The sequence below is a fragment of the Leopardus geoffroyi genome, chromosome D1 (assembly GCF_018350155.1).
Source record: "Leopardus geoffroyi isolate Oge1 chromosome D1, O.geoffroyi_Oge1_pat1.0, whole genome shotgun sequence".
Taxonomy (NCBI): Eukaryota; Metazoa; Chordata; class Mammalia; order Carnivora; family Felidae; genus Leopardus; species Leopardus geoffroyi.
The window spans coordinates 22,032,693-22,058,661 of NC_059329.1; the positions used below are offsets into that span (position 1 = coordinate 22,032,693).

General features: G+C 44.5%; 2 protein-coding genes across 10 annotated transcripts in view; one reads left to right on the forward strand and one right to left on the reverse strand.

Moving 5' to 3' along the window:
• The window catches only part of SLC37A2 (solute carrier family 37 member 2), a 28,354-nt gene extending 24,047 nt beyond the window's left edge, over positions 1-4,307 (forward strand). For all 4 annotated transcript variants that reach the window (XM_045483346.1, XM_045483344.1, XM_045483343.1 and 1 more), the window contains one exon: positions 1,154-4,307. Coding sequence is in view for 1 of the 4 variants with exons in the window: in XM_045483345.1 (XP_045339301.1) it covers positions 1,154-1,169 (16 nt within the window). In the remaining 3 variants the exon portion in view is untranslated. The remainder of the gene's footprint in view (positions 1-1,153) is intronic.
• On the reverse strand, positions 936-25,324 carry TMEM218 (transmembrane protein 218). Of its 6 annotated transcripts, none has more exons than XR_006713867.1 (5): positions 25,216-25,324; positions 13,629-13,738; positions 12,652-12,754; positions 8,978-9,178; positions 936-1,027 (listed from the first exon to the last, which is right to left on the reverse strand). XR_006713867.1 is itself a non-coding variant. In XM_045483361.1 (5 exons), the coding sequence occupies exons 3-5, from the start codon at positions 13,736-13,738 to the stop codon at positions 9,044-9,046; spliced, it is 348 nt and encodes a 115-aa protein (XP_045339317.1). In that variant the 5' UTR covers positions 24,220-24,324; positions 25,135-25,166; the 3' UTR covers positions 8,437-9,043. The 6 variants fall into 6 exon arrangements, 5 of the variants coding, with proteins under 5 accessions (XP_045339317.1, XP_045339314.1, XP_045339318.1 ...); XM_045483361.1 differs by lacking the exons at positions 936-1,027; positions 25,216-25,324 and adding exons at positions 24,220-24,324; positions 25,135-25,166 and having other exon boundaries at positions 8,437-9,178; XM_045483358.1 differs by lacking the exon at positions 936-1,027 and having other exon boundaries at positions 8,437-9,178.
• Between the last annotated feature and the right edge of the window lie 645 nt (positions 25,325-25,969).

Sequence of the window (25,969 nt, forward strand, 5' to 3'; positions counted from 1 at the left end):
AGAAAAAAGCAACTACCAATCAAAGCCTCTGGGAGAAAATTCCGATCAAGTCTCGGTGGTTGGCCTGGTGTGTTCTCTGTGTACTGCCCACTGGTGGCGGGTGTGGAGGCCGCACAGATAGGCTAGTGGCTGAGGCAGAGCCAGCAAGAGGTTGGGCTGTGTGCTGGTGCTGAGGGTAACGCTCTCTCTGGCCTTTCTGGCTCTCCTTTTGAGCAGGAGGCTCTGGCTAATGAGCTGGCTGGAGCTGTGGACCTGGTCCTAGATGGTAAATGTGTGGAAGAAGCCCCTGGGGTCATGATGACCAGCATCGTATCTGGGGAAGCACTCCCACTTACGGATGGCATCTTCCAGGTTCAGGGGGAGAGGAACTGAGAGCAGGAGGCATTAGCAGAGTATCTATCTGCCTGCCCTGGAGGAGGGGGCAGAGGATCGGTGCTCCTCCCTTCTGCCTTCCCCAGGCCAGGCCTGAGGGGAGGCTGGGAGAGGAAGAAGGAAGCAGGAAAGGGGGATGAATACTTGGTAAGCATCTGCTCTGTGCCTGGAACTGAGTCTGACTTCAGACATACCCACTTATCTCTCAGCAACTGTGAGGTTGGTTCTCTGATCTCTAGATGAGAGGCTCAGAACTCATGGAATGTGCCTAAGGCCTTCAGCTTGTCCCAGCAGAGTCTGCTTTGCTCTGTACTGCTGCCATCCTAGGCTGGGCCTTGTCTGCAGAAGGCCAGTGTGTGGGGGAGCGGAAGAATGTACTAGGGTAGAGGGAGCACTGGGCCTAGAACCAGAAATCCCTGGGCAATCCTGACTTCTCTGCTCACTTTCATTTATAAGACCTTGGGCGTATCCTCTGAGCCTCCACATCCTTATGTGTATAACATGGAGGTGCTTATCCCTAAATACCCGACAAGATCGATAGGAGGCTGCGATGAGACGGGATATGTGATACTGCTTTGTAAAACTGTCAGATGTGGTACAAACGTTGTAAGGTTTTCGCTATTATCCTGGCTTGCTGAAGAGGTGTGAGGGCTCCCTAATGGTAGAGAATAGGGATGAGAGGCAATTATTAAGGGACCCTACAAACCCATCTTCCCTGCTCGGACCATTGGCTTATTAACCTGTGCCTCACTTTCTCTTCCACTGCCCCTCTCTCCTGCAGGTATAAAGAAATATGAGGCCTTGATTGGAAGAGAGGCACGGAGGGCCCCAGCTGATTCCCAAAGAGCTCTCCCCCTCCCGCCACCAGGGGCAAGACTATGGAAACTGCCAGCGATGGCTGATGGAAGCCTCTTGACCTAACACCAGCCAGCCCACAGGGCTGCTAAGGGGCTAGGCGATTCTCCATGGGAAGGGACCGCCAACATGGGGAATGGAAGACTCAAGGGCCTGCGCTCTGGAAGCCGCAAGCAGAAAGGATGGGGATCAGAGCTGAGCGGTGTCTCCAGCTTGCTAAGGGGAGGATATGCTTAGACTCCAGCTTGTTCAGATTCCAAGACCGAAGGCAGAGGCTTGACATGGACTAAGGCTTGGCAAAGGTGTGTTCTCCTTCCCGTGTTCAGTTTGAACCTCCGTGACCAGCCTGTACCTGTCGGTGGATTTCCGACCCTGTTTCGAAGCCTGTTTCACTTGGCTTCTTCATCCACCAGCCGGTTTTCTCGTGTATTCCCCCACGTTGGAAAGTCTTCTCCCTTGCATTTGATCCTGTCTCTAACTCCTGACCTGAGTCGATTAAAGTGTTACTGCTATATCCTCCGGGGCCAGGACTAGGGAGACGCAAGGGAGGTGCCAATGGTGCAAAAGTTAGGGAGGCATCACTCTTGGGCTTGGGCCTGGGCCTGCGCCGCCCTGGAGAGTGAAGGCCTCCCTTGCCTCAGTCTCCTGCCAGCCCTCTGCGTCCCCAGGGGAAGAGCAAACACCAGTGCAGTGCTGGGGAGGGAGGGAGGCATGACTGAAAACACCAGCGTGTGGATGGTAGTTGCAGAGTGCTCACTGCTTGCTAGCCCTACTCCAGGAACGGAGCAGACGGTGGACACAGAGCAACTGCCCTGAGCACAGGCACCAGCGCGACGAGACTAGCAGGAAAGAAGGCTGCGTGGTTCATTCCCGCAGCTGTCACATGTGTAGATGCCTGGAGCTCTCTGCATGTTTCTCCCCCATGTTCCCCATGTACTTATCCCAGTCCCCCCTCCCCCAATCCTGGAATGCTGCCTGCCAGGCCGGCTCTTGGCGTTTCTCCCCGTCCTCCGGAGCCACCCATCAGCACAGTACAGATTCCTGTTGCCCACTGTGCCTGTGCTTGCCCTCATTAGGGCCTGGCCCAGTCGCATGGGTTGTTGGGGTCCCGGGACCACGGGGTTCGTGTACTGGGGCTGCTTACAGCGGGCATTCCCTGGGGAGATGCTCATGGCCACACTGATGACTCGCGGGTCAAATGGGGAGCTGGAGCCACATACCAGGTACAGCCATCACATTCACTGGGACACCTGGGCCAGGGCAGCACTGAGATAGGTGGCGCCCACTGCTGCGGTGACACACCGGTAAGCCTTAGACTTGCCTGCCGCTCACCCTGACTTGGAGCCAGTCAGGGACCTTGTCCTCGGGAGCCCCAGGGCCAGGCCTTACGTCTAGCATTCTCAGATGCTTCTTTCAGAGCAGACACTAGATGGTGCCACCATCCCCCGGCAAAGCCTGGCATGGGCCACACACCGTTCCTGCTTCCAGATGGGGAGGCGGGAGCAGAGGGTGCTTCGTTAGCCAACTTTCAGCCTTCTTTCCACTGCACCAGGTCGGGGTAGGAGGCCTGGGAGACCTCCTCTGGTGGTGGGGGACTTCCGCTTCCCTGGCCCCACCACTGACTACCTTTAAGCCTGTGTCCTCATGGAGAGAAAATAGTCCTACCCTTGCCTACCTCGAAGGACTGGTGTGAAGGGAGAGGAGTCAGTTGTCAACACACTCCCTGCCCCCCAGGAGCTTGTCTGGGGGGAGGGATAAGTGAGAAATATGAAAACAATAGGAGAAAAACACTGGAGGTAGTGACTGGAGCGGAGACATCCCTCCCTATGCCTGAAGGGAGAGGGGCCGGAGGGTGGGTGATCCCAGGGCAGGAGGAAAGAATGTGTAAGGTGTCAGAAGGAGGAATGCCTGGGACTTGGGCAGGTGGTCAGTTTGATAAGGTCTGGAGGGGACCTGGAAGAGGGAGGGAGTTAATACCAATACAGAGCAAGCCCCTACAAGTGCAGCATGAGGACTGGAAAAGAAACAAGAGGTGCCAGCTGGTGCCTGGGCCCAGGGTAGGCATGGCACCTGCGATCAGCAGAAGGCTTGTGGAGCTCAACGCCTGGCTCAGAAATGAGGACTTGGGCTGTGGGAGGGAGTTTGGGGGAAACACCAAAGGTGGAAAAACCCCAGCCCTGAGATCTGTCCCTCTGCCCTCGTCTCCCAGGTCCCAGGTTCTCTGCCCTGCTTCAGCTCTGTGCTCGGACCGTTCCCCCACAAGCCTGCTACCTGCCTTCTCTCTGGGCCTCAGCACTCACTTGGGGCTAATGCAGGAGCATTACGTTAATTAGTTATTCATTTAATTTAACTTCACATTTGGTCTCAATTAAGCTTAAAGTGTTCTTCCTTATAGATGTTACAATAGCACTTGTAATTAAAAAGCAATAACTCTTTGCATTTCTCCTTTAGAGAGCCATTGGGAGGCTGGGGTGGTGTGTGGTTGGGGGGGCGGTGCGGGAAAGAAGTAATGAAAAGAAAGGGAACCCTTGGCACTCTGAGGCTTTCAGCAAGACTGAATTTGGGGGAAAGGAGACTCAATACATCATGGGTGTGGGGTGGGGGCCTTGGGGACCAGAGAGTGCTCCTGGAGATAAGGGGGCAGTGAGGTGGGGAGGGTGGAAGGAAGCTATCCTTAGACATGGAGGGTGGGGCCTGATATTCTGTGGCCGGCAGAACAATGCCCCCGCCCCCAAAGATGCTCACAGCCTAATTCCCGGGGCCCGTGAATATGTTAAGCGCAGATGTGATTAAGGACCATGAGATGGGGAGACTATGCTGGATTATCAGGGTGCACTCCTTAATCAAAGAGGCAGGCAGGAGTGTCTGTTGTCGGATTAGAAGATGCTGGCTCTGAAGACAGAGAAGGGTATACTGACTGGTGCAGGAGTGTGGGCAGCCTCTAGACACTAGAAAAGGAAAGGAAATGGGATTCTCCCCGAGAGCCTCCAAAACCTTTATATTAGCCTCGTGAAACCTATTTCAGATTTCTGATCTCCCAAACTGTACAATAATAAATCTGTATTCTTCGAAACTGCCAAGTTGGTGGTAATTTGTTACTACAGCAGTAGGAAGTTATTACGTGTTCCCAGTGTAAAACTGGGACATCAATTTGAAGACAGAAAAACCAAAGAAATCCCCAAAGATTAAAAGAAAACAAGTGGAGGGGATGGCTATGTAGCATTTAGGTACAGCATAAACGCTACCCACGTTAACTACCCTGAGTTCTTCTGAAGGCAGGGCCTGTACTAAATGCACATTCTTCAGGATTCCCAACATGATGTGATGAATACCAGAAAAAGAAACTTTCTTGTTCTGTGGTGTTGGGCTCAGATTTTGATCCCTGTCATTTCTTCGGTCCCAAGAAACTGAGACAAGAAAGGTGTGTGTTGGGGTGGGGTTGGGGGCTAGGGTTCTGGAAACTTTTTTCCTTGAGTAAACGGCAACCACCAATAATGATGTTAGAAAGAGAGATCAAGAAACAAATACATTCTTGGTTTGTGGCTTTGATTCTTCCAGTGGCGCTTCTGAAAACCATCCCAAGTATCAAACATTCCAGTGGACCGTGCTTAAGAGAGAGATGGCTGTGTGTGTGTCCTTGAAAACTCCATCTATGGGCTGCTCCACTGAATCTCTCTCTCAGCCACTGAGGAGCCAAGTCCAACAGGGCAAAGACCCACCAAAAACACAGGGTGGATGAGAGCACTTGTCTGTGAGGTCCTATGTAGCTTTTGTCTCTTTGTCTCGGACTCTTGCCCAATCCTAAGATTCTGGGTTTTCCACTAGACTCAGTTGCTGCTTTTTTGGTATTTCTATCAACTGGATTTACATCACTTGACCTTGGTCCCTGGTTTTTCTTTATTTTTATTTTATGGAGCAAGATAGTGTAATATAAAGTATGTAAAAGCTTAGACTGGAGCCAAACCATCTGATTTGAAATCCTGACTCCTATTTAACCTTGAGCTAAGTGACCTCAAGCAAATCACCTCACCACTCTGTACCCTGTCCCCATCCGTGAAATGGGGATAGTAAGAGTACCTACCTCATAGGGTTGCTTATGAGGATGACTTAATATTTACAAAGCATTTAGGAAAATGCTTAGAACACATTTGGTAAATATAATGAAAATTGTGATTTCGGCCTGTGAGGAATAGAATATTTCCAAGTATTGGGATGGAAACAGAGAATAAAGATTGAACCCTACGAACTATGAAATCCTGTCCAACCTTGACTTTTTGCGCTCCTGTGAGGATAATCAACACTTCATTTCCATACCGTTTCCACATCTGGAAACTTGCTCCTATGTGACAACAGCCAAATACTTAAAGGTTTAAGCCAAGAAGTTATGACAAAATATTTATTATTTGTACTGTAGATGTTAACTAGAGATTCTTTAATGAAAGTTTTACCTTTTTTAGACACGGGTTAGGGAAAAGATGGGTACCAAGAGCTAAAAAAATAGTATTAACCAATGTAGAAACAAGGAGTTGTTTGACAGCCAAAAATGATCTTTAAGTTATCTGAAGAGTGAGATGTCAGGAATCCCCATGTCAAGTTGGAGCCCCACTAACTAGGGAAACTTCTAAAATCCCTTTCACCTCTCTGCCTGTTGTTCTTCCGTAAAATAATTGCAGCAGGTTTCTTTACATGTTGAAAAAATATCAAAGTAAAATAAAAATTTCTCAACTGAAGCAGCAACGAAATGGTTGATGGAACAGTTTATGTCTTAGAGAAGTTCTAGAACAAGACATGGATTGCTTTATGTTAGAATAAAAACATTAAAAAATAATTTGGTGGCTTTTATCCAGGGATGGTTAGGAAGACAGCCTAGACAGCTCAGAGGCTACTTCTTAGGCTAGTCTATCCCACCAGGACTGATGCTTTATACCCAACAGGTACACAGTAGATATTGAATGAATGGCAGTGCATGCTGGATGAAGCATGACTGAATGGCTATGCATTCTCTCGTACCTGAACTTTGGTACAATAATTTTGATGAATTTTTAGATCAAATAGCTGATACCATGTGTCAGTAAAGAATGTTAATATTACTCCCATTTTGATAAACGAGAGATTTTAGGAACTTGTCAAAAAATGACCTAGGAGGTGTGTTTTGTGGGCTTGAGGGACTTCTAACATATATCACACAGCACTATCTAGCAGACTAGATCAATGTCTCCATTGTGGGGTAGTGTGCCATCACTTTTGTCAGGATACAATTTTAGCTAATTTAGCTTTTGTCAGGATACAATTTTAAGAGGCTATGAAATCATCTACTTTTTATGTGGAACTCTTGATTTGCTCTCCCTCTCCAACTTGTAAACAGTGGGGATCACCACAAGTCTCTCGGCTACAGGATCCTCTCTGGGTAAGGAACAGTATAGCACAACCTGCTCTAAGGCCATTGATCAAAGAATGATGAATGGGACATTAAGATGACCTCTAAGCCCCGTCTCTAGGAAGGCAGTGGGCACAAGGGGTGCCATATTAGACATTGTAGGGGTGGCCCATGTAGAACTCTCAGTGAAATTCACGTTTCAGCCTTCTACTTCTTATCCCACACACAGGGGGTTGGCCACGACTGCTCTGAGCATGAAGGTAGAGAGTAATCTATCATTTCCCCACACTTGGTAGTTATGGATTTGGGATCTATAGGAGGCAGGCCAACCTAAAATACTTTGTACAAAGTATGTATTTTTTCCCCTGTCATTTATACCTGTGCAAAACACACACACACACACACACACACACACACACACACACACGCATTAGGTAGCCGTGGTATTTGGGAAGGGATTTAGTTTCCAACCTTCACACATTTTCCCCTGTGTAGGCAGTCACCCAAAACTTCATAGCTATTATCCATTGATCTCAAAGTTGGACACCTTTGTTTGGGAACAAAAAGGGATGATTCAAGGTCAAGATCTACAAATTTTCCCAGATTTGATTTGTCAGCAAGTCTCTCAGGAGGTGACAAATGGCAGCCCGTGCTTGTTAGGAGTCCGTGCTCCACTTGGGCTGGTTCAATGTCTCTGCACAGAGACTCACAGGTATCTGGAAGCTTCAGTGCAAGTGTTCAGAGAGGAGGACAAAGCCTGACTCCCAGCTTGCCCAACTTCCCTCCATATGTTTGCATTCTCCTTTCTCCCCTCCAATCTGGTTGGAGGGATATTTCTTCTTTCCTTACCTGTGGGCCCTAGGCTAGACGAAGAGACGATTTCCTTTGAATGGTTCTATGGCAAAGCCTTATCTGCAAAGGTTTTCTGAACTGAACAAGATACAGTTCAAATGCAGAAATAAATATATCTGGCCCTCACCAGCCCATGACTCCCAAAAGTCACCCATTCTCTCCTCTTTTAACTTAGAGCTTAGCCCCCACTGGGGTGGTGGGATGGGATCTTCTCTACACTGACAAGAGGATCCAGGAGAGAAAGTGAAGGAGATGTGGCCCTGACTTCCTCAAGCTCTCAAAGTCCCACAAAGCTCAGCGTGTTTTCTTTTCAGTCCAGAGACAGGCCCTGGAGTCTGTTACGCCTGGGCACACACACTGGATGTTATATGATGCCTGGGCAAGTTAGTTCATCTCCTTAAGCCTTAATTTTTTTCTACTTTAAAATGGAATGATAAAAATAGATAATAATCTATAATAATTACATGTATAACATATATATTATATATATAATCTTTAAACCTAAAATTTAAATAAATTGGGTTTCAGGGTAACTAGTGTCATATTGGCATAAAGTACGTGCTCAAAGTTCTCCTTCCAACTTGTTTTCTGGTTCTTAATTTTAAGTCAGAAGATCCTTCTTCATTTAGTTCTAGGGAGTCAGGACAGACTTCCAAAGTAGAAACAGCCCAGAGCCCCTCCATTTAATGACAAATCTTGGGTGATCTAGGATTTCAGATAGGCATAAAGTTGTATCTATTCCTAGGAACATACATTTCTTACCAGCTTTGGAGAAAGAGCTACAAAGATGAAAAGAAATGATAATAATCCAAAATGGACTTTATAGTAATTAAAGAAGGCACACAAAGGCTACCAAATCCTGAAAGAATCCAGAGATCCACAGAAACAAGACAAACAATCAACATTTCCATACCCTTCTTCTAATCCCCAAGCAAACTTGAAATATAGAATACAGACTGAGAAAGTCTTGGCCAAGAGTCTGAGGTGAAAGTCGGTCCTTCGGTTGTTTATTGCTTTATTATAGCAGAGAGAAGTGACACCCATTTCTTGTATAGATTCTGTGACACCATATGCACACTGGTCAACAACCAACATCTGGGTAAGTCTTCCAACTCATCACATTAAAATAAGCTTTCGAACTTGGAGTGCCTTTCCTTTCCAAATGATCCCAACCTTGTAACTAAGAATCTTGTGTATTATCAAAAGGATGAGATTCTTCTGTCTACTGGACAGGGGAAGCCAAAGTGCTCCTTTTCCCAAAATCCACTTAATGATGTCTTGATTGAAAATCAACCAGAAGCAGATCACTCTCTTTATTTCCCTGTCAAAACAGAAAACCTGAGGAACAAGTGCTAAGAAGATAGCAGTATCCCTCGGAAGATGGTGAGAATCGCCTCTGTAGGGCCAATTTTGCAACCCCATTTTTGGAATCCAGGATTCAAGAGATTTATCCTAGTCATGAATGGATATTTCTCTGATCTTAAGGCATGAAGGCTGTCAAAACAAGGCTCTGAACAGTACCTTTCTGCTCATTAATGACATCAAAAGCGAAGGACAGAACAGGGTCTTGGCTTTCCTGAATAGTGCTCAGTAGGACCGCAGTGGTTTGGCATAGATTGGCTCCAGGATATGATGAATGAGAACCAAAAAGAGGCCTCCAAGGAAGACAGCAGTGAGGAAAGCCAGCAGGACATAGCGGCCAATGAAAAAGGAATCCACAATCTGCAGAAAGAAACATCAAAAAGGAAATTACTATCACTTCAGCACCCTGGTTGTGCTCATCTGAAATCTTTGATGAGTGGGCCCAGAGTCTGTTTGTATTTGTGACTTCCAGAAACATCCTGATCTGAGTCTCTTCTGTAAATGGTTGGGAAATAACTCCCTGAGCTGGAAATACAAGATAAAGAAAAGATTAATGAAGTACAGGGGGGAAAAAAAGGCTCGATATAGGAGGTTTCATAAACACTCCAAAGACCTTAGATGAGCTCTTTTATGTTCTGAAATCAGTTATCTGAAGGAGTTCATGAGAAGCTTGCTTCCTTGGTCTTAGAAAGTCTCATTTTTGTTGTTGTTAACTTTTTATTATGGAGAATTTTAAATATATATAAAAATATAACAGCATAATAAACCCCCTGTATCCAAGATCGAAGCCCCCAACTCATCAACCTGCTGCTGTTTCAGGAGGGCTCATTTTCAACGTTTATTTATTTTTGGGACAGAGAGAGACAGAGCATGAACGGGGGAGGGGCAGAGAGAGAGGGAGACACAGAATCGGAAACAGGCTCCAGGCTCTGAGCCATCAGCCCAGAGCCCGACGCGGAGCTTGAACTCACGGACCGCGAGATGGTGACCCGACTGAAGTCGGACGCTCAACCGACTGCGCCACCCAGGCGCCCCAGGAGGGCTCATTTTCAAAATGGAAAGGTGATTCTTGAAAATTTTCATCAGAAGTGTCCTGAACCCTAACATTCATAACCCAGTACTCCAAGGGTTAGGTTAAATGACCTTTTGCCTGAGACAATAAAATCCTTACAGGATAAATAACGTGCCCTAATCATACAGTTGGCTGTCTGGCAACCAGTCATACTTGAGGCCCCAAAGCTGTTGGTCTTTGCTGACAAAACCTATACTTCAGAGTTGGCTCTGCCCACTTGTCCACTGTCCACTGCCAGGGCTCTACTCTCCCCAGACCCAAATGGTCCCAATGCTTAAATTGGGACAGGAAAAAACAACTGAATTTATCGATCTAATGGAGAGGGAATATGAACCAAATGACAGGGTGATTTCACAGCTTCCCAAAGGGAATAGAATCCCAAATGCTTGAAAGGCAATGGAGGTAGACAGGATAGTGACCCAAAAATGTCTACATCCTAATCTCCAGAAATGGTGAATATGTTAGATTACATGGCAAAGGAATTAAGGTTGCTGATTGGCTGACCTAAAAATAGGGAGATTAGCCTGAGTTATCCAATCCAGGTGGGCCCGGTCTAATCACATGGGTCCTTAAACATGGAAGAGCGAGGTGGAAGAGAAGGTCAAAGAAAGAGATGTCAAGATGGAAGTAGAGTCAGTGGGATGTTACCTTGCTGGTTCTAAAGATGGAGCCAGGGGGCCACTAGCCAAGGGTGGACTCTAGAAGCTAGGAAGGGCAAAGAAACAGATTCTTCCCCAGAACCTCCAGGAAGGAGTACAGCCCTGCCAACCCCTTGATTTTAGCGCAGTGACGCTGCATTTGGACTTCTAACTTACAGAACTGTAAGACAGTACATCTGTGTTGCAAACCTAAGTTGCTGATTTGTTACAGCAGCAATAGGAAACTAATACAGTGGCAATACACAAAGTACCTGTCAAGTCCTAGCGCTGCTCTGATTGCTGAGATCCAAAGATACCAAGAAGAAAAGGGCCGCTCCAGAGACTACCCCAACAGCCAACTTACAACAAAGGTCAGTTTGATAAAACAGCTTTAACATAACTTTGACCTTGGCTCCAGTACTGAACAAGTCTCTTGCGGGCTACATGTTTGCTCGTTTGACACGTTTCACTTTTTAATTAGCCAATTAGCAGGCCTTGGGTGCAGAAGGCCCAGGTCATGTATTATTGATACAGTATTGAGCCAGGCTGCTGCAGGGGCCAGTTCTCAAAACCTGAAAATGAGAACACAAATTCTGCTGGCCACGCTGACAGACATATTTTGCTCAAACCTCATTCTTGTCTCCTGGGTCTGAAACTCCTATGACAGAGGATAGAGGAATTAAATTCGAAACAGTGTTTGCTCTGTGTCCTTCTTCGAATATTCACATCTGCAGCAATCCAGAAATATAGTTGCCTTCATCACTCTCTCCCTTTCAGACAGGGAAATGGAGGTGGGAGTCTATTCCTGGCCCCCACACGTGGTACTTACACTGACAGGGTGGTTTTCAAATGCTGATAAACACCTGACGTGTATGGAAATAATTCCTTAAATTTGTGTGGTTCCTTGGACTTTTCAGAGCAAATTGCCTCCCTTTTGCCAGGACTAGTCCTAGATAGAGTTAGAAATGTGTTCCAATTTTAGTTCAGAAGTTGTATAATTTTGTGTACTGTTGTCTGGTGTCAAATACTCACCCATGAACTCTCTGGGATGGCCCCCAATATTCTGTTGAGTCCCCAACAATGAAGGTTTTGCAGACAGACCTCAGCTTGAATCCTTGCTCTGCCTCTTCCCATATATGTATGACCTTGGGCAAGTTACTTTAACCTCTTATAGCCTCAGTGTCCTTACCTATAAAATGGGGATAATAACAGCACCTACTTCATACTATTTAGGCTTGTCTTAAGGTTTAAGTGAGATCATGCAAACAACGTGTTTAGCAAACAACCTCACGCACAGTAACCCCTTAAACAATATTAGCTATTATTATTACCACTTTAAAAATGAAAATGGGGGGTTGGGAGGAGCTTCTAGAAGGTAGATGGGAGGTAGGAAGTCAATGCCATTACCAAGATCTGAGGGTAAAGTCAGAGCCCCAGCCCAGAATGGACTAGAATAGGTGGGGTCTCCAGAGAAGGGCTATGAGAGGTTAACAAGCCCCCTAGAGAGGTGGGTGCTGGCAGATGGTGTTCCAGGAACTAGGGCCAGCTGATCTCCCAGACTACTGTCAATACTGAATTCACCTGTCTCTACAATTACTGCTTTCCACAGAAATTCTCTTTCCCCACTGATCTCTACGGAAAGTACTCTCTTCACATCACAAGTGGAGAAAATCAAACACGGGGAGGGCAACCCCGAGGGCACTGCATACACTTTGGCCAGGATCCGACTTAGCCCAGACTACCAGGATGAGGATGCTTTCATTTCAGGGCCAGGCCCTGTTCCTGTTCCTAACTCACTGCCTCCTCTCCAGCCCCACAGGATCAGGTGGCTTTTGGACACACTGCTTGTTCAACTCGATGCACAGCGGGGATGCACTCCAATCAGGCAAATAACTGCTCAGTGGTCTTGCACGTGGGAATCAGAGTGAGATTCTCAGTCTGGGTGGAAGGAGAGGGGAATTTAAAACTCCCTCTCGGCTTTCCCCACCTTTGTTTTAACTTTACACTTCTAACACATGTCGGCCGACCTGACATCGGGGAACACCTCAGGGCAGGATGGAGGTCTAGACCGAGAGAAGCAAGAGTTATAACTCAGGAGGGCAAAATAAAACCAAGAGTTTTACCTTCATTTCGACCTCTGGGGCTGGGACTTCACTGGCTCGAGGGAAGACCAGCAGAACTGATGTGATGATCAGAGCACCGAGGAATACAAAAATGACAGAGAACCTGGGGCCAAAAGACAGAATGTCACAAGCACGCTTTACAGATTCCTCTCTAATCAGTGAGGTCTGGACTGGCTCTTCCTTGGAGCCAATATTCTAAGTTTCAGTCTATTAACAAGGCCTAGAGACCTGCTGTCCACACTGTCCAGCGAATTTAGAAATGGTCTCTTCTTCATTCCAAAGCCCTTCTTTCTAGACAGGTCCCCAGCTGGATTCATTCCTATTTATTCCCATAATTCCCAATTCCTGAGAATGGGAATTGGTAGTTTTAATTTTTGCCTCTGCAAAAAATGTCATAATCATGAAAAATCAAAGCAGCCCTCCCCTCTTCTCAATCTCTCAGTTTGTTTTCAGACTGGAATACTTTGGTAAATCACATAGTTCACTGCTTCATACCGATACTGTCTGGCCAGAGCACAGCTCTATAGCGTTGTTAAAGTCAGTGTTCTTAGGCCAGTGCCCGAGAGAGAGCCAGCCCAAGCCCTTGGTGCTCCTGAAGTGTCCCTAGGCCCAGGTTAGAGCCTCAAGACTGGACTTGCATGTGCCCTAAGTCTGAACAATTAAGAAACACACACACACACACACACACACAAACCCCAAGAAATTCACAGGCAGCAAAAGCAGATTTCCTTTTCATCTCTCGTGTCCCCCCATCTCCTCTACCGTGAAAACTAGAAAACACCACTTCCCTTCTCTCACCTCTGCTTCAAAGCATCAATAATACAGTCAGTGCTTATGACAACAGGTTAAAATAGAATTCATTCAAACTGCCAGTAATGGCAAAAATGGTCTTCTGGATTCTAAATGTTTAATAAGCATCAGTGATTTCGCTTCTAATTGCTTTTACCTTGGACTCTCAGCTGGAGAGAAAGCCTTACCTCGCTACACCGGACGCTCTGGACAGCAGCACACACAGCAGCAGCACTAACACCCAGAGCAGGGCTAAGATGAACACGCCGGCCCCCACTCCGAGCACTGTGCCAGCCATCTGTGGGAGAAAGGAAGCATAAGCACTGCACCCCAGCTCAGCCCTGGGGCCTTCCCACCACCAGAAAGCGTCTGCCCTCTGTGTGCAGGTACTTCCAGTCTTCCACACACTCCCTGCTTTTATAATGGTGTTCAGAAAAAAACAAATACAAATACACATATAAACACAAATACAAATACAGAAAGTCCAAACTCATTATGATGAATTCTGATGACTGGTGTGATAGGATGCATCAGTACAGGTCTTTGGGAATGTCCAATCCCTCAACAGGAATTAGAAATTTAAAATCCCCAAACCTTTCTTTTCAGTGAGGACAGAAAGGTTGCTTTTTGCTCCGTGTAGGTCATTTCAAAATTTGGTATGTGAGTTCTAGTTTGGCTTCGCCAACCCACAGCATCAAGCTGAACTCGCTCTTGATATAAAATGCTAACGGAGGGCTGTGAAGGCACCAGGACTCAAGTCAAGCACTACGGAGCCAATGTGGAAGTTGAAGCCCTCAGGCCAAGTCTGTGGTGTGAGCTTTGACTCCCCAGACAGTCACAAGACAGAAATGTCCCACTCTATTGTTGAGTTTTTATTCATAAAAGGAAGCAAACTCCTAAGTCCTTGAAGACAGCAATGATGAAGAAGAGAGGAGCCGTCACTATTTTGAGCATCCAGTTTGCTAAGTACCTTACACACATATTTCATTTAATCATGGAAGCAGGCTTCTGAGGTAGATACTATTATAGCCACTTTACAGAAGAGGTAACTGAAGTATAAGGTGAAGGGATATGTGTTAACAAACCAGTGGCTTACAACAAAACATTGTTCTTTCATAGTTCTGGAGGCCAGAAGTCTGAAATCAAGGTGTCAGCCAGGCCCAGCTTTCTCCAAAGGCTCTAGGGGAGAATGCTTCCTGGCTCTTATAGCTTCTGGAGGTCCAGGCATTTCTTGGTTTGCGGATGCATGGCTCCAGTCTCTGCTTCCGTCTTCCCATGGCCTTCTCCTGTGTGTCTCTGTCTCCTCCTCTTCTGTCCCTTATGAGGACACTTGTGGTTGATTTAGGGTCCCCCTGAAGAATCTGGTTTGATCTGATCCTCAAGATCCTCAACTATGTCTGTGCAGACCCTTCTTCCACATAAAGTCACATTCAGTTTCCAGGGATTAGGAGGTGGGCACAATCTTTTCAGGGCCACCATTGGACCCACTCCACTGATTCTATAGCACCTCCCCCGATCTTCCCCTTCTGGATCAGAGACAAATCTTAAGTAAATAAATTCCTCCTCAGTTGATGGTTTTCTTTACCCTGCTGGTCTAAATACCACAAAAATTATCATCTATGAGAAGTTCTGTTATAAAGGCATTGGAAAGATCAGAAAGGAAGCTCTAAGCATGAACTGTCAAAAAACCAAACAAACACTTATTCAATCAACATCTATTATGTGCCTACCACGTAAAGCATTGTGTCACAGTCTGGGGATCATGAGGGTAAATAAGACATACCTTGTGACAGAAGCTGCAGGCCCCCTGGAGAACACCGTCACGTGAACAGCTCTCCACACCATATTGTGATAGGAGACAAAGTACGGTGGGAATTGAGATAGTGAGGAGGGCTTTACCAGGGAGGTGACTTCACACAGACCCCTTTGGGGAAGAATCAGTGCGGCAAGATGACGGGTAGGAATGGGGTGGGCAGAGAGAGGAGTGGCAGCAGATGAGGCTGGGCTCCCACTTGCCTCTCTAACTGGGGCACACCCCCCCCCCCATTCGAGCACATGGTTTCATCTCGGTAATTCTAAACTGCCAGTTGTTCTCCACCTGTGGCTCCTTGTACTTGCTGTTTCCACTACCTGGAATTAGCCCCCGGCCCCCAACAAGCCCTCTAGTATTTGCACTGCTGGCCTCTCCTCATCCTCCTGATTTCAGCTTTAAATGTAACTTCCTCAGAGAGGTCTCACCTGTCGGCTCTCGCTAACGTAACCCCCAAACAACTGCTCTCCATCACTCCTTATTTCCTTCAGGGGACGTTTCACTAACTGTAGTTCCCATTTTTACTTATTGTTTACAGGCTGGCTTTCTGTGTCTCCAGCCAGTATGGTGAACTCCAGGAGGGCAGAGACGTTATTTCTTGCTCACCACAGTATCCCCAGCTCTCACCACTGATGTTATGAGCAAGAAATATTTGTTGGATGAATAAATGAAGCAGTGCTAACAAGTCCACAGAAATCAAGTAAAGGGGTGATAGGATCATACTTAGCTTTAGAAAGATGACTGTAACTTCTGGTCGATATGCTGGACAGACCTAACAAGGAAAGTACCTCACACAACAGTGAACACATAGAAATGCTTAATAAAATAGAGCAAAAAGAATTCAATACACAGTGGAGCTCAGAAGCAATAAACGAAAATCCTTAAGTGCTATAAATGAAAGTGTAATTCAAAGCCTGAGTGTAAGCAGGAGCTGAGCCCAAAGGTCTACAGGGTACCAAAACCAGCTGAAGACCTTTGCAGTGGTCCTCTCCCAGACAGATGAAGTCTTGGACCCATGATACAGAGAACTGAAAATGAGACAAGGCATCAACAGCATTATTGATAATAGCCAAACTACGGGAAGGCCCAAATGTCCACTGACTGATGAATGGATAAAGAAGATGTGGTGTGTGTGTGTGTGTGTGTGTGTGTGTGTGTGTGTGTGTGTGATGGAATATTACTCAACCATCAAAAAGAATGAAATCTTGCCATTTGCAACAACATGGATGGAGCTACAGTGCATTATGCTAAGTGAAATGATAAGTCAGCCAGAGAAAGACAAATACCGTAAGATTTCATTCACATGTGGAATTTAAGAAACAAAACAGATGAACATATGGGCGGGGGGAGAAAAAAGAGAAATAGACACAAATCATAAGAGACTCTTGATGATAGAGAACAAACTGAGTGTTGATGGAGGGAGGTGGGGGGGTGGGCAGATGGGTGATGGGTATGGAAAAGAGTACTTCTTATAATGAGCACTGGGTGTTGTATGTAAGTGATGAATCTCTGAATTCTACTACTGAAACCAATATTGCACTATATGTTAACTAACTAGAATTTATTTTTTTAATATTTATTTATTTTAAGAGAGAGAGAGAGACAGTGTACATGAGCGGGGAAGGGGCAGAGAGAGAGGAAGACAGAGAATCCCAAGCATGCTCCACACTGTTAGTGCAGAGCCTGATGCAGGACTCAAACTCATGAACCTTGAGATCATGACCTGAGCTGAAATCAAGAGTGGGACACTTAACCAACTGAGCCACCCAGGCGCTCCATTAACTAACTACAATTTAAATAAAAATTTGAAAAAATAAGAAAAGATCAAGGCCTAAAGCTAAGCCCTGAAAGGGCTCACCTCTCTTTGAAATAGGGACTAAAACATCTGCTGCTGACTTAGGTTGGAAGAAAGTTGGCCAAGGACCTCAGGCCATGGATGAAAAAAGAATAACCCAAGAGGAATCTGATTCCTAATCCCACACCACATGCAGGTGTGGGGTTCAAATCATACTACCAAAGTGCTATGGGAATCGCAAGTAGTAAGGTCAACATAAAACCAGTCCAAAAGTGAGAAACCCATAAGAGCCCGGCAGAGACAACTGAAACCTTTCTGTAGGGATGCTGCACAAGTCGGCATGCAAGGCTCCTGTGAGACTGGGTATAAAATAAAGATGTTTTCAGACATACAAAGACTGAAATGGAGCTCACCTGTCATAGGTGTACTTGAGCAAGAATGAAAATGAACCAAGAAAGAAGGCATGAGATGTAAGGAGTAATGGTGAGAAGGACACTGGGAAATATTGATGGTAAAGATTTCTGTAACGATAAGAAGGGCACACTTTTTGAAGAGTTAAAAACAAAGAACAACAGCAACATATTTATGGATATGTCTCCTCAGGCAAGGAAACCAAAAGCAAAAAGAAAATATTGGGACTACACCAAAATAAAAAGCTTTCGGGGCGCCTGGGTGGCGCAGTCAGTTAAGCGTCCGACTTCAGCCAGGTCACGATCTCGCGGTCCGTGAGTTCGAGCCCCGCGTCAGGCTCTGGGCTGATGGCTCAGAGCCTGGAGCCTGTTTCCGATTCTGTGTCTCCCTCTCTCTCTGCCCCTCCCCCGTTCATGTTCTGTCTCTCTCTGTCCCAAAAATAAATAAACGTTGAAAAAAAAAATTAAAAAAAAAAATAAAATAAATAAAAAAATAAAAAATAAAAAGCTTTCGTGCAACAAAGGAAACTATCAACAAAACAAAAAGGCAACCTAGTAAATGGGAGAAGATATTTGCAAATGATATGTCCCATAAGGGGTTAGTACCCAAAACATGTAAAGAACTATAACTCAACACCAAAAAATCCACTCTAATTAAAAACTGGGTAAGGGCACCTGGGTGGCTCACTCAGGCCTCTGACTCTTGATTTCTGCTCAGGTCATGGTCTCACGGCTCATGAGATTGAGCCCCACATTGGCCTCTGCACTGACAACAAGCCTGCTTGAGATTCTCCCTCTCCCTCTCTCTCTGCCCTTCCCATCTCATGCTCTTTCTCTCTCTCTCTCTCAAAATAAGTAAATAAAATCATTTTTAAGAAAGAAAAAAAAATGGGTAGAGGACATGAAGAAACATTTTTCCAAAAAAGACCTACAGATGGCCAACAGACACATGAGAAGATGCTCAACATTACTCATCATCAGGGAAATGCAAATCAAAACCACAATGAGATACGACATCACACTAACCAGAATGGCTGGGATTAAAAAGACAAGAGATAGTAAGTGTTGGTGAGGATGTGGATAAAAAGGAAGCCTCATACACTATTGGTGAAACAAATTGGTACAACTACTGTGGAAAACGGCACAGAGGTTCCTCAAAACATCAAAAATAGATATATGATCTGGGGCACTTGGGTGGCTCAATCGGTTGAGTGTCCAATGCTTGATCTCAGCTCAGGTCATGATCTCATGGTTCAGGACATCAAGCCCCACCTTGGGCTCTGGCTGACACTGTGGAGCCTACTTAGGATTCTCTCTCCTCTGTTTGCCCCCTCCCCAGCTCATGCTCTCATGCTCTCTCTTTCCTCACCTCTCAAAATAAATAAACTCTGAAAGAAAGAAGAAAGAAAGAAAGAAAGAAAGAAAGAAAAAGAAACAAAGAAAGAAAGAAAGAAAAAGAAACAAAGAAAGAAAGAAAGAAAAAGAAAGAAAGACTGTATGACTTAATATTTGGGTATGTACCCCAAAAAAATGGAAACACTAATTTGAAATGATACATGCACCCGTATGTTTATTGCAGCAAAATGGAAACACTAATTTGAAATGATACATGCACCCGTATGTTTATTGCAGCATTTATTTACAGTAGCCAAAATATGGAAGCAACCTAAGTATCCATCAATAGATGAATGGATAAAGAGGATGTCACACACACACACACACACACACACACACACACACACACACACTGGAATATTACTCAGCCATAAAAAAGAATTAAATCTTGCCATTTGCAACAACATGGATGAAGCTAGAGAGGATTATGCTAAGTGAAATAAACTAGAGAAAGACAAATAACATATAATGTCACCATATGTGGAATTGAACAAACAAAACAAGTGAACAAACAAACAAAAAAACCAGACTCTTAAATACAGAGAACAAACTGGTGGTTGCCTTAGGGGAGGTAGGTGGAGGGTGGGTGAAATAGATGAAGGGGATTAAGATCCCACAAATCATGAGATGAACTGAGCTGAAATCAAGAGTCAGATGCTTAACCAACTGAGCCAACCAGGTGCCCTTAGATTTTTTTTTAAACCAGCTCTTTGCAAGGAAAGCAAAGGCTGCTAATAAACAGATTGAAAAAGCAAATACAAACAAAACAAAAACAAGGGGACAGGGGAAATGGGGTGATGTTGTTCAATGGATATAGAATTTCAGTTCTGTAAAATGAAAAAGTTCTAGAGATCTGTTGCACAACAACGTGAATATACTTAAGACTACTTAATTGAACGTTTAAAAATGGTTAAGATGGTAAATTTTGTGTTTCTTTTTAACCACAATTTAAAAAAATCTACTGAAACAATGAGTATCGAGCAAAATAGAATGGAAAGCTTTGAAAGGTATTAATAGCAATATTCACAAAGGGCATAGTGAATAGATACAACTCAGGACAAATGTGAATCTCAAACAAAGTCTCAAAATATATAAAGCCAAAACCACTGCAATAAATGGACAGACCCACAAATTTAGTGGAGATTTTAGTATCTCTCTCTCAGAAACTTAAAGTGGATATACGAACAGCCAATGAATGTGTGAAAAGGTGCTCAATTACATTAGTCATTAGGAACTTGCAAATGAAAACCAAATTGCAATCCCTCTAGATAGCCACCAGAATGGCTGGGGAGCTACAAACTTCCAGTATGAAATAAGTCACAGTGATTCAATACGTTGTATACCTGAAACTAATATAACATTGTAGGCCAATTATACTTCAATAATAAAAAAAAAAGGTAGAGCTAAAATATTTGTCAACAGTTGTGTGGAGGATGAGAAAGGACAGTTCAAAATTAAATCATCTGTTATCTTTTTGTTCTGGAGGAGGCAACACCACCAGGTGTTGACAAAGACCTGGAGAAATTAGAACCCTGATTCAAACAAGCCAAATGTCACAACTTGGGAAATCTGACCAGTATCTGGATAGTCAATGGTATTAGGGAATAATTATTTATTTGTTAAATTGTGGTGACATTGTGGTCACATGGCTAAAAGAATATATATATATATATATATATATATATATATATATATATATAATCTCACCATCTTTATGTCTATCTATCTATCACCATCTTTTAGCCATGTGACATTTATATATATACATATACATATACATATACACACACACACATACACACATACATACATACACATAACACAGAGAACAGAAAATTGTGTCTGGGAACTTCATAATTATCCAGGGAGAGGAGGGGAGGGGAGAGTAACATGAATAAGACTGGTCGTGGGGGGATTGTTGAAGCTGGATCATGAGTACACAAGTGTTGGCTCTAATATTTTTTATACTTTTGAATGTATTTGAAACTTTTGTAATAGAAAGATATGTGTGTGTATAAGTAGGAATAAATCCAAAAAAAGGTGTGTATGGTTTTTACAGCAAAAATTGTTCAACTTTATTAAAAGGTATATATTTTTAAAGGTCCTAGGAGACTAACAAAACAGACCTGAACAGAGAAATAACCTACCTTCCTGGACAGAATGGTTCAATATTAAAAGATCTCAATATCAATTCAATGCAGTTCTAACCAAAATCTCAAAATAAATTTTTGTGGAACTCATGGAACTTGAAAACGGATCCTCAATTCATATGGAAGAGCAAAAGCCCAAGAATAGCGAAAACAATTTTGAGAACTAGGATGGAGACTTGCCTTTCTTGTTACCAACTGCCGCAAGACACATTATAAAACCAAGGTAATTAAAACAGTGTGATATGGCATAAAGACACATGGATCAGCGGAATAAAATAGAGAATCCAGAAACAGATCCGTGTATTTATGAGAACTTTGTACAGGACAGAGTCGGCTTGGCTTCAGCAGGTAAAGGATTTCATAGATGGTGTTGGGACAAATGATTATCCAATCAGAAAAGAGTAATACTCGACCTCTACTTTATATCCTATACGAGCCAATTTTAAATGGAAAGTAATTCATAATAAAGCAGCATATGTTTAAATATACAAATGTTCAGGCTGACTACACTAGAATACATAATGAAGTGCAGCAGTCAGATGCTTGCACCTAAACTTAGAATCGCCACGAACGCAAAAGCTACAAATGCAGGCTCATGCAGGTGTGTTGTATGGCAACTCAAATACCACGAGCTGGGCTGCCTTCGGTTATGCGATCTTCTCAAGTGATGAACAACTCTTGTTAAAGTTCCAAAACACAAGTAAGTATAATTTCCCCTTGATTTACATTTGAGTTGCATTCCTGGAAATTTTACTATAGCAAGCTGTGCCAAAAAAAAAAAAAAAAAAAAAAAAAAAAAAAAATATATATATATATATATATATATATATATATATATATATGTTTATATGAAAAATGGAGTTAGGCTCTAGGCTCAGATTATAAATGGCTACCCTGTGGGACACTCAAAAATTGTGCAGGATGCAGAACAGTTCTTCACTGCAGAACATCTAGCATCCCCACCCTGCTCTGTAAACCCCAGTAATGCCGCCAAAAATCACAATTATAACCAAGTATGCTCTCACAAATTCCAAAATGACCAACAGGGTAGTACCATCCCCTTGGAGAACCACTGTTCTAGAAAAACTCTTGCATTAAGAGACATGTACAGGGATGTTTATTGCAGTTTTTTTCATAATAGCAAAACATCTGAAAAAACGTTAAGTGTCCACCAATAAGGGAATGGATACGATGTTACACTCATAAGAATGGATACAACATTATACTCATAAGAAACACTTAGAATAAATGAACTTGGCTATCTGTATTGATATGAACGTATCTCAAAAACAATGTCGAGGGGCGCCAGGGTGGCTCAGTTGGTTGAACGTCCAACTGATCTTGGCTCAGGTCATGATCTCGCGGTTCGTGGGTTCAAGCCCCATGTTGGGCTCTGTGCTGATGATGCAGAGCCTGCCTGGTATTCTCTGTCTCCCTCTCTGCCCCTTCCCCGCTCACAATCTCTCTCCCTCTCTCTCTCTCTCTCAAAAATAAGCATTAAAAAAATTTTTTTAATGTTGAGTAATAAAAGCAAATTACAAAATGAAGCCCACAGTATGACACTACTTGTATTTTTAAAATTAAAAAAAGCAGTTTATATCATTTATAATGTACAGATATACCACAGAAATACAAATACATGGGCATGAATGATGTACAATTTCAAAAGAATGTTTGCCTCTGGGAGGGAAGAAGGGAGGAAGGCAAATGGGGCCAGAAAAGAGAACAAAGGGATCTGAGGATTAAATCTGGGATGTTTTATTTATTTAAAAGAAAAAACTGAAGCCGAGATGCCCAAATGTTAATGTTTGTTAATCCAGTTAATAGGGCATAGGTATTCATCATACTACCCAGTGTGATTGTCTGTTTATGAAATTTTTGAGATAATTCTTAATTTTTAACCAGGTAGCTGGTGGCTCAGTGCATATGAATCCAAATCAGAGACCAGAGATTAGTGACCAATAGGGGACTCTCTGGGTAAGGGATGATGAGGGTCTGGACTCCTGCCTTACCTGTGAAAATGGAAAGGGGTGGAGAGAAAAGGTGTTAGAGAAGACTCAGGTTTCCTGCTTGGTTGACTGAGCTGACTTGTACTACCCTAACAAGGTAACTAGTTAAGTTTAATTGCTGCTGTTTTGGATATTGCACAAATAACCTGTAAAACTTGGACCAACTCTAACACCTAGAATACAGGGCAAGCGGTAGCCGAAGCTGGTTCTATTAGAAACATTGTGCTTCAATCCCCCATGGAAGCTTAAATGTTCATGAGACATTGGGGTCCATTTAGGACATGGCTTTAAAGTAAGGAGATAAATATCCCCAAGTTCTTATAGGAATGAGGTTCATCACAGGGTGCCTGGGTGGCTAGGTCGGTTAAGCATCTGACTTCGGCTCAGGTCATGATCTCAGGGTTCGTAGGTTCCAGCCCTGGTTTGGGCTCTGTGCTAATGGCTCGGAGTCTGGAGCCTGCTTGGGATTCTGTGTCTCCCTCTCTCTCTGCCCTTCCCCCACTCGCACTCTGTCTCTCTCGCTCTCTCAAAAATAAAGATTAAAAAAAATTTTTTTTAAATAAGAATGAGGTTCATCACTTTATAACCAATCTATACATTTTCGCACTAAGCTTGGAAAGGAAAGGCTGGATATAGCATATAGAGTGCTGTTATGGGAAAGGAGTGAACGTCTAGTCATTTTATACTGTTAAATTCAGCGCAGAAATAATGCTTGTAATAAAATATGTATTATAAATATGCAAAATGATTAAAACCATGGTGTTTTTGATTAATGTCCAGGACTTTTTCAAACCTGGAGAATGGATGGTTTAGCCAACCTGGTTTCCAAAGTCCATTTACCTAAGTCTATGGCATTTAAAGCAGGTAGACTGGAATCAGAGTAAAATAATGTCTCTATTTGAACACCCTGTTTAGTAGCTGACCAGCAGAACAGTTATGAGGCCAATTTCCCCCTTCTGTGCTCATGCTGTGAGGTCCTTCTTTGGAAAGAGATTGCCCAAAACTTTAAGAGGTACATAGAGTGCAGTCCTCATTCATTTACCATTGGTTCTTCATACCCTTTCACGCAGCTCTCAGAGAAAACTGATAGAGAGGCATACGTTAAGGTGCCTGACCCCTGCATGTACAGCCTTATAGATTAAAAATACACTGTTCACCACTGCTGTCAATCATGTGTGAGAATAATAATGGCCATTACAAGATGACTTACAGTTCAATACAAATGTGGATTCCATAGAGGGTAACGTGGCCCTAGTGCTGCTGGTGGTGGGAGATAGGTAGTTCACCCATTCCTGGACTGTCACTGGCTCAAGCCCTTGAAGGCAGAAAACAGGGATTATAGGGTGAATGGCCCTTCTTCGAGGATTCCTTTTCCCTTTCCTTTATAGCCTTCCAAACCTTCAACTATAATGCGGGGGGGGGGGGTATCATTTATTTTTCTACATTAAACATTCCACTACGGCTTTAATTTTAATATATTAGGATAATGCTCTCACCTTTGTAATTAAGTAGAATGCAAGTCTGGGAAAAATCAATCGTGGAGCTACCTAAATGCCATCCATATGACATCATCTCAACGCACTGAGAGAAAAAGGGGATCGATGGATCCAGATCTCGTCCTCCCACCTCCTTTCCTGGGTGGTGTTTGGACTTGAAGGTACCATAGCGACTATTAGCTGCATCACCATGGGCTCTCCGGACAGCAGCACCCCAGTGCTGGAGCGTCAATACCCCAGGAACCAGGGCTCTAGCGTCTCTCCCCAGCCCTGTAGCTGGTTCAAACTGGCGCAGGAAAACCTCGCCCCCAGGTCTCATTTGAAGAATGTTCGCCCAGCTACCTCCCAGACTGGAAAGATGAAGGTCTCGATCACAAGGTATTGGAATCAGGCACTGACATTTCACTTTCTTAGGAGCATGAACATTAAACCATTCCTTCTTTCCTAATTAATTTCCCAATTAAGTATTTATTAGCCACCGGGCCTCGGGTCCAGATCTACGCTAAGGGTAAGGGTGCTCTGAGAGTCCACGCACAGCTACCCACCCACGCTTTCTTCCATACTCCTCAGCCCCAGCCTCCGCCATTCTCCCTTCTCAGCCGCCCCCACTTTTCCCACCTCCCCCTCACCTGGCTCTCCTTCTCCCAGGTCCCCTACTCACACCTCACTGTCCGGCCAGTTCCAGCCCACAGGGGCTTTGATCTACTTACGACGAATCACAAGTGGGTTTTCATCCAGGCGATTCCAGATCCGCTAATCAGCGCCACTCTTTCAACGCCCAGTTTCCTTCTTATTTGCTTACGTCCACAAGGCCTCCAGGCAACGCTGAGCGGGGTGGGTGGGCACGTCGCTCTTCTTTACGCCCTCCGATTGGTCGGTGCTTTTGGTTGAGGCTCAAGTTAGATTGGCTCGAGGCAGTCCTGACTCCGCCCCCGTCCCATCCCGTTGTCAATCATACTATCCTTTAGGTAACCCACAGGACTATTGGTCAGTCCTGCCTGGGGGCGGGTTGTCAGGCGAGGGAGAGCTGCTTCTCTCGGCCTCGCTGTTACCATGGAGACTGTACAGCCAGGTTGCGTAGCGCAGGAAGGCGACCCCTTCCCCTCATCGAAAAGTCCGGAGATTTGTACAGCAATCTATACGTTAATGTCTGTTTCGGATTCTGATAGACATCTCAGTCCCCGACACAGTGGTTCGGGTGGGGCTCGGGACTCTGGGGGCAAGTCAGATTAGGCCTCGGAGAGGTGGGGTGAGGCCCAGTCATTAAGGGTCCCTAAACCCCACCCCCACCCCGCGAAGGGAACAGAGGCCGAAGCACAAGTTGTGACAGCATCATGTTTTCATTTGTCCTTACCTCGCCCTATTTTATTTGGGGTTATTCTTCCGTCAGCCCTAGGAAGTAGACTATGGCAAGGGTCATTTTTCTCATGGGGCAGACTGAGGAAGCAAGGTCGGGGTCATAAA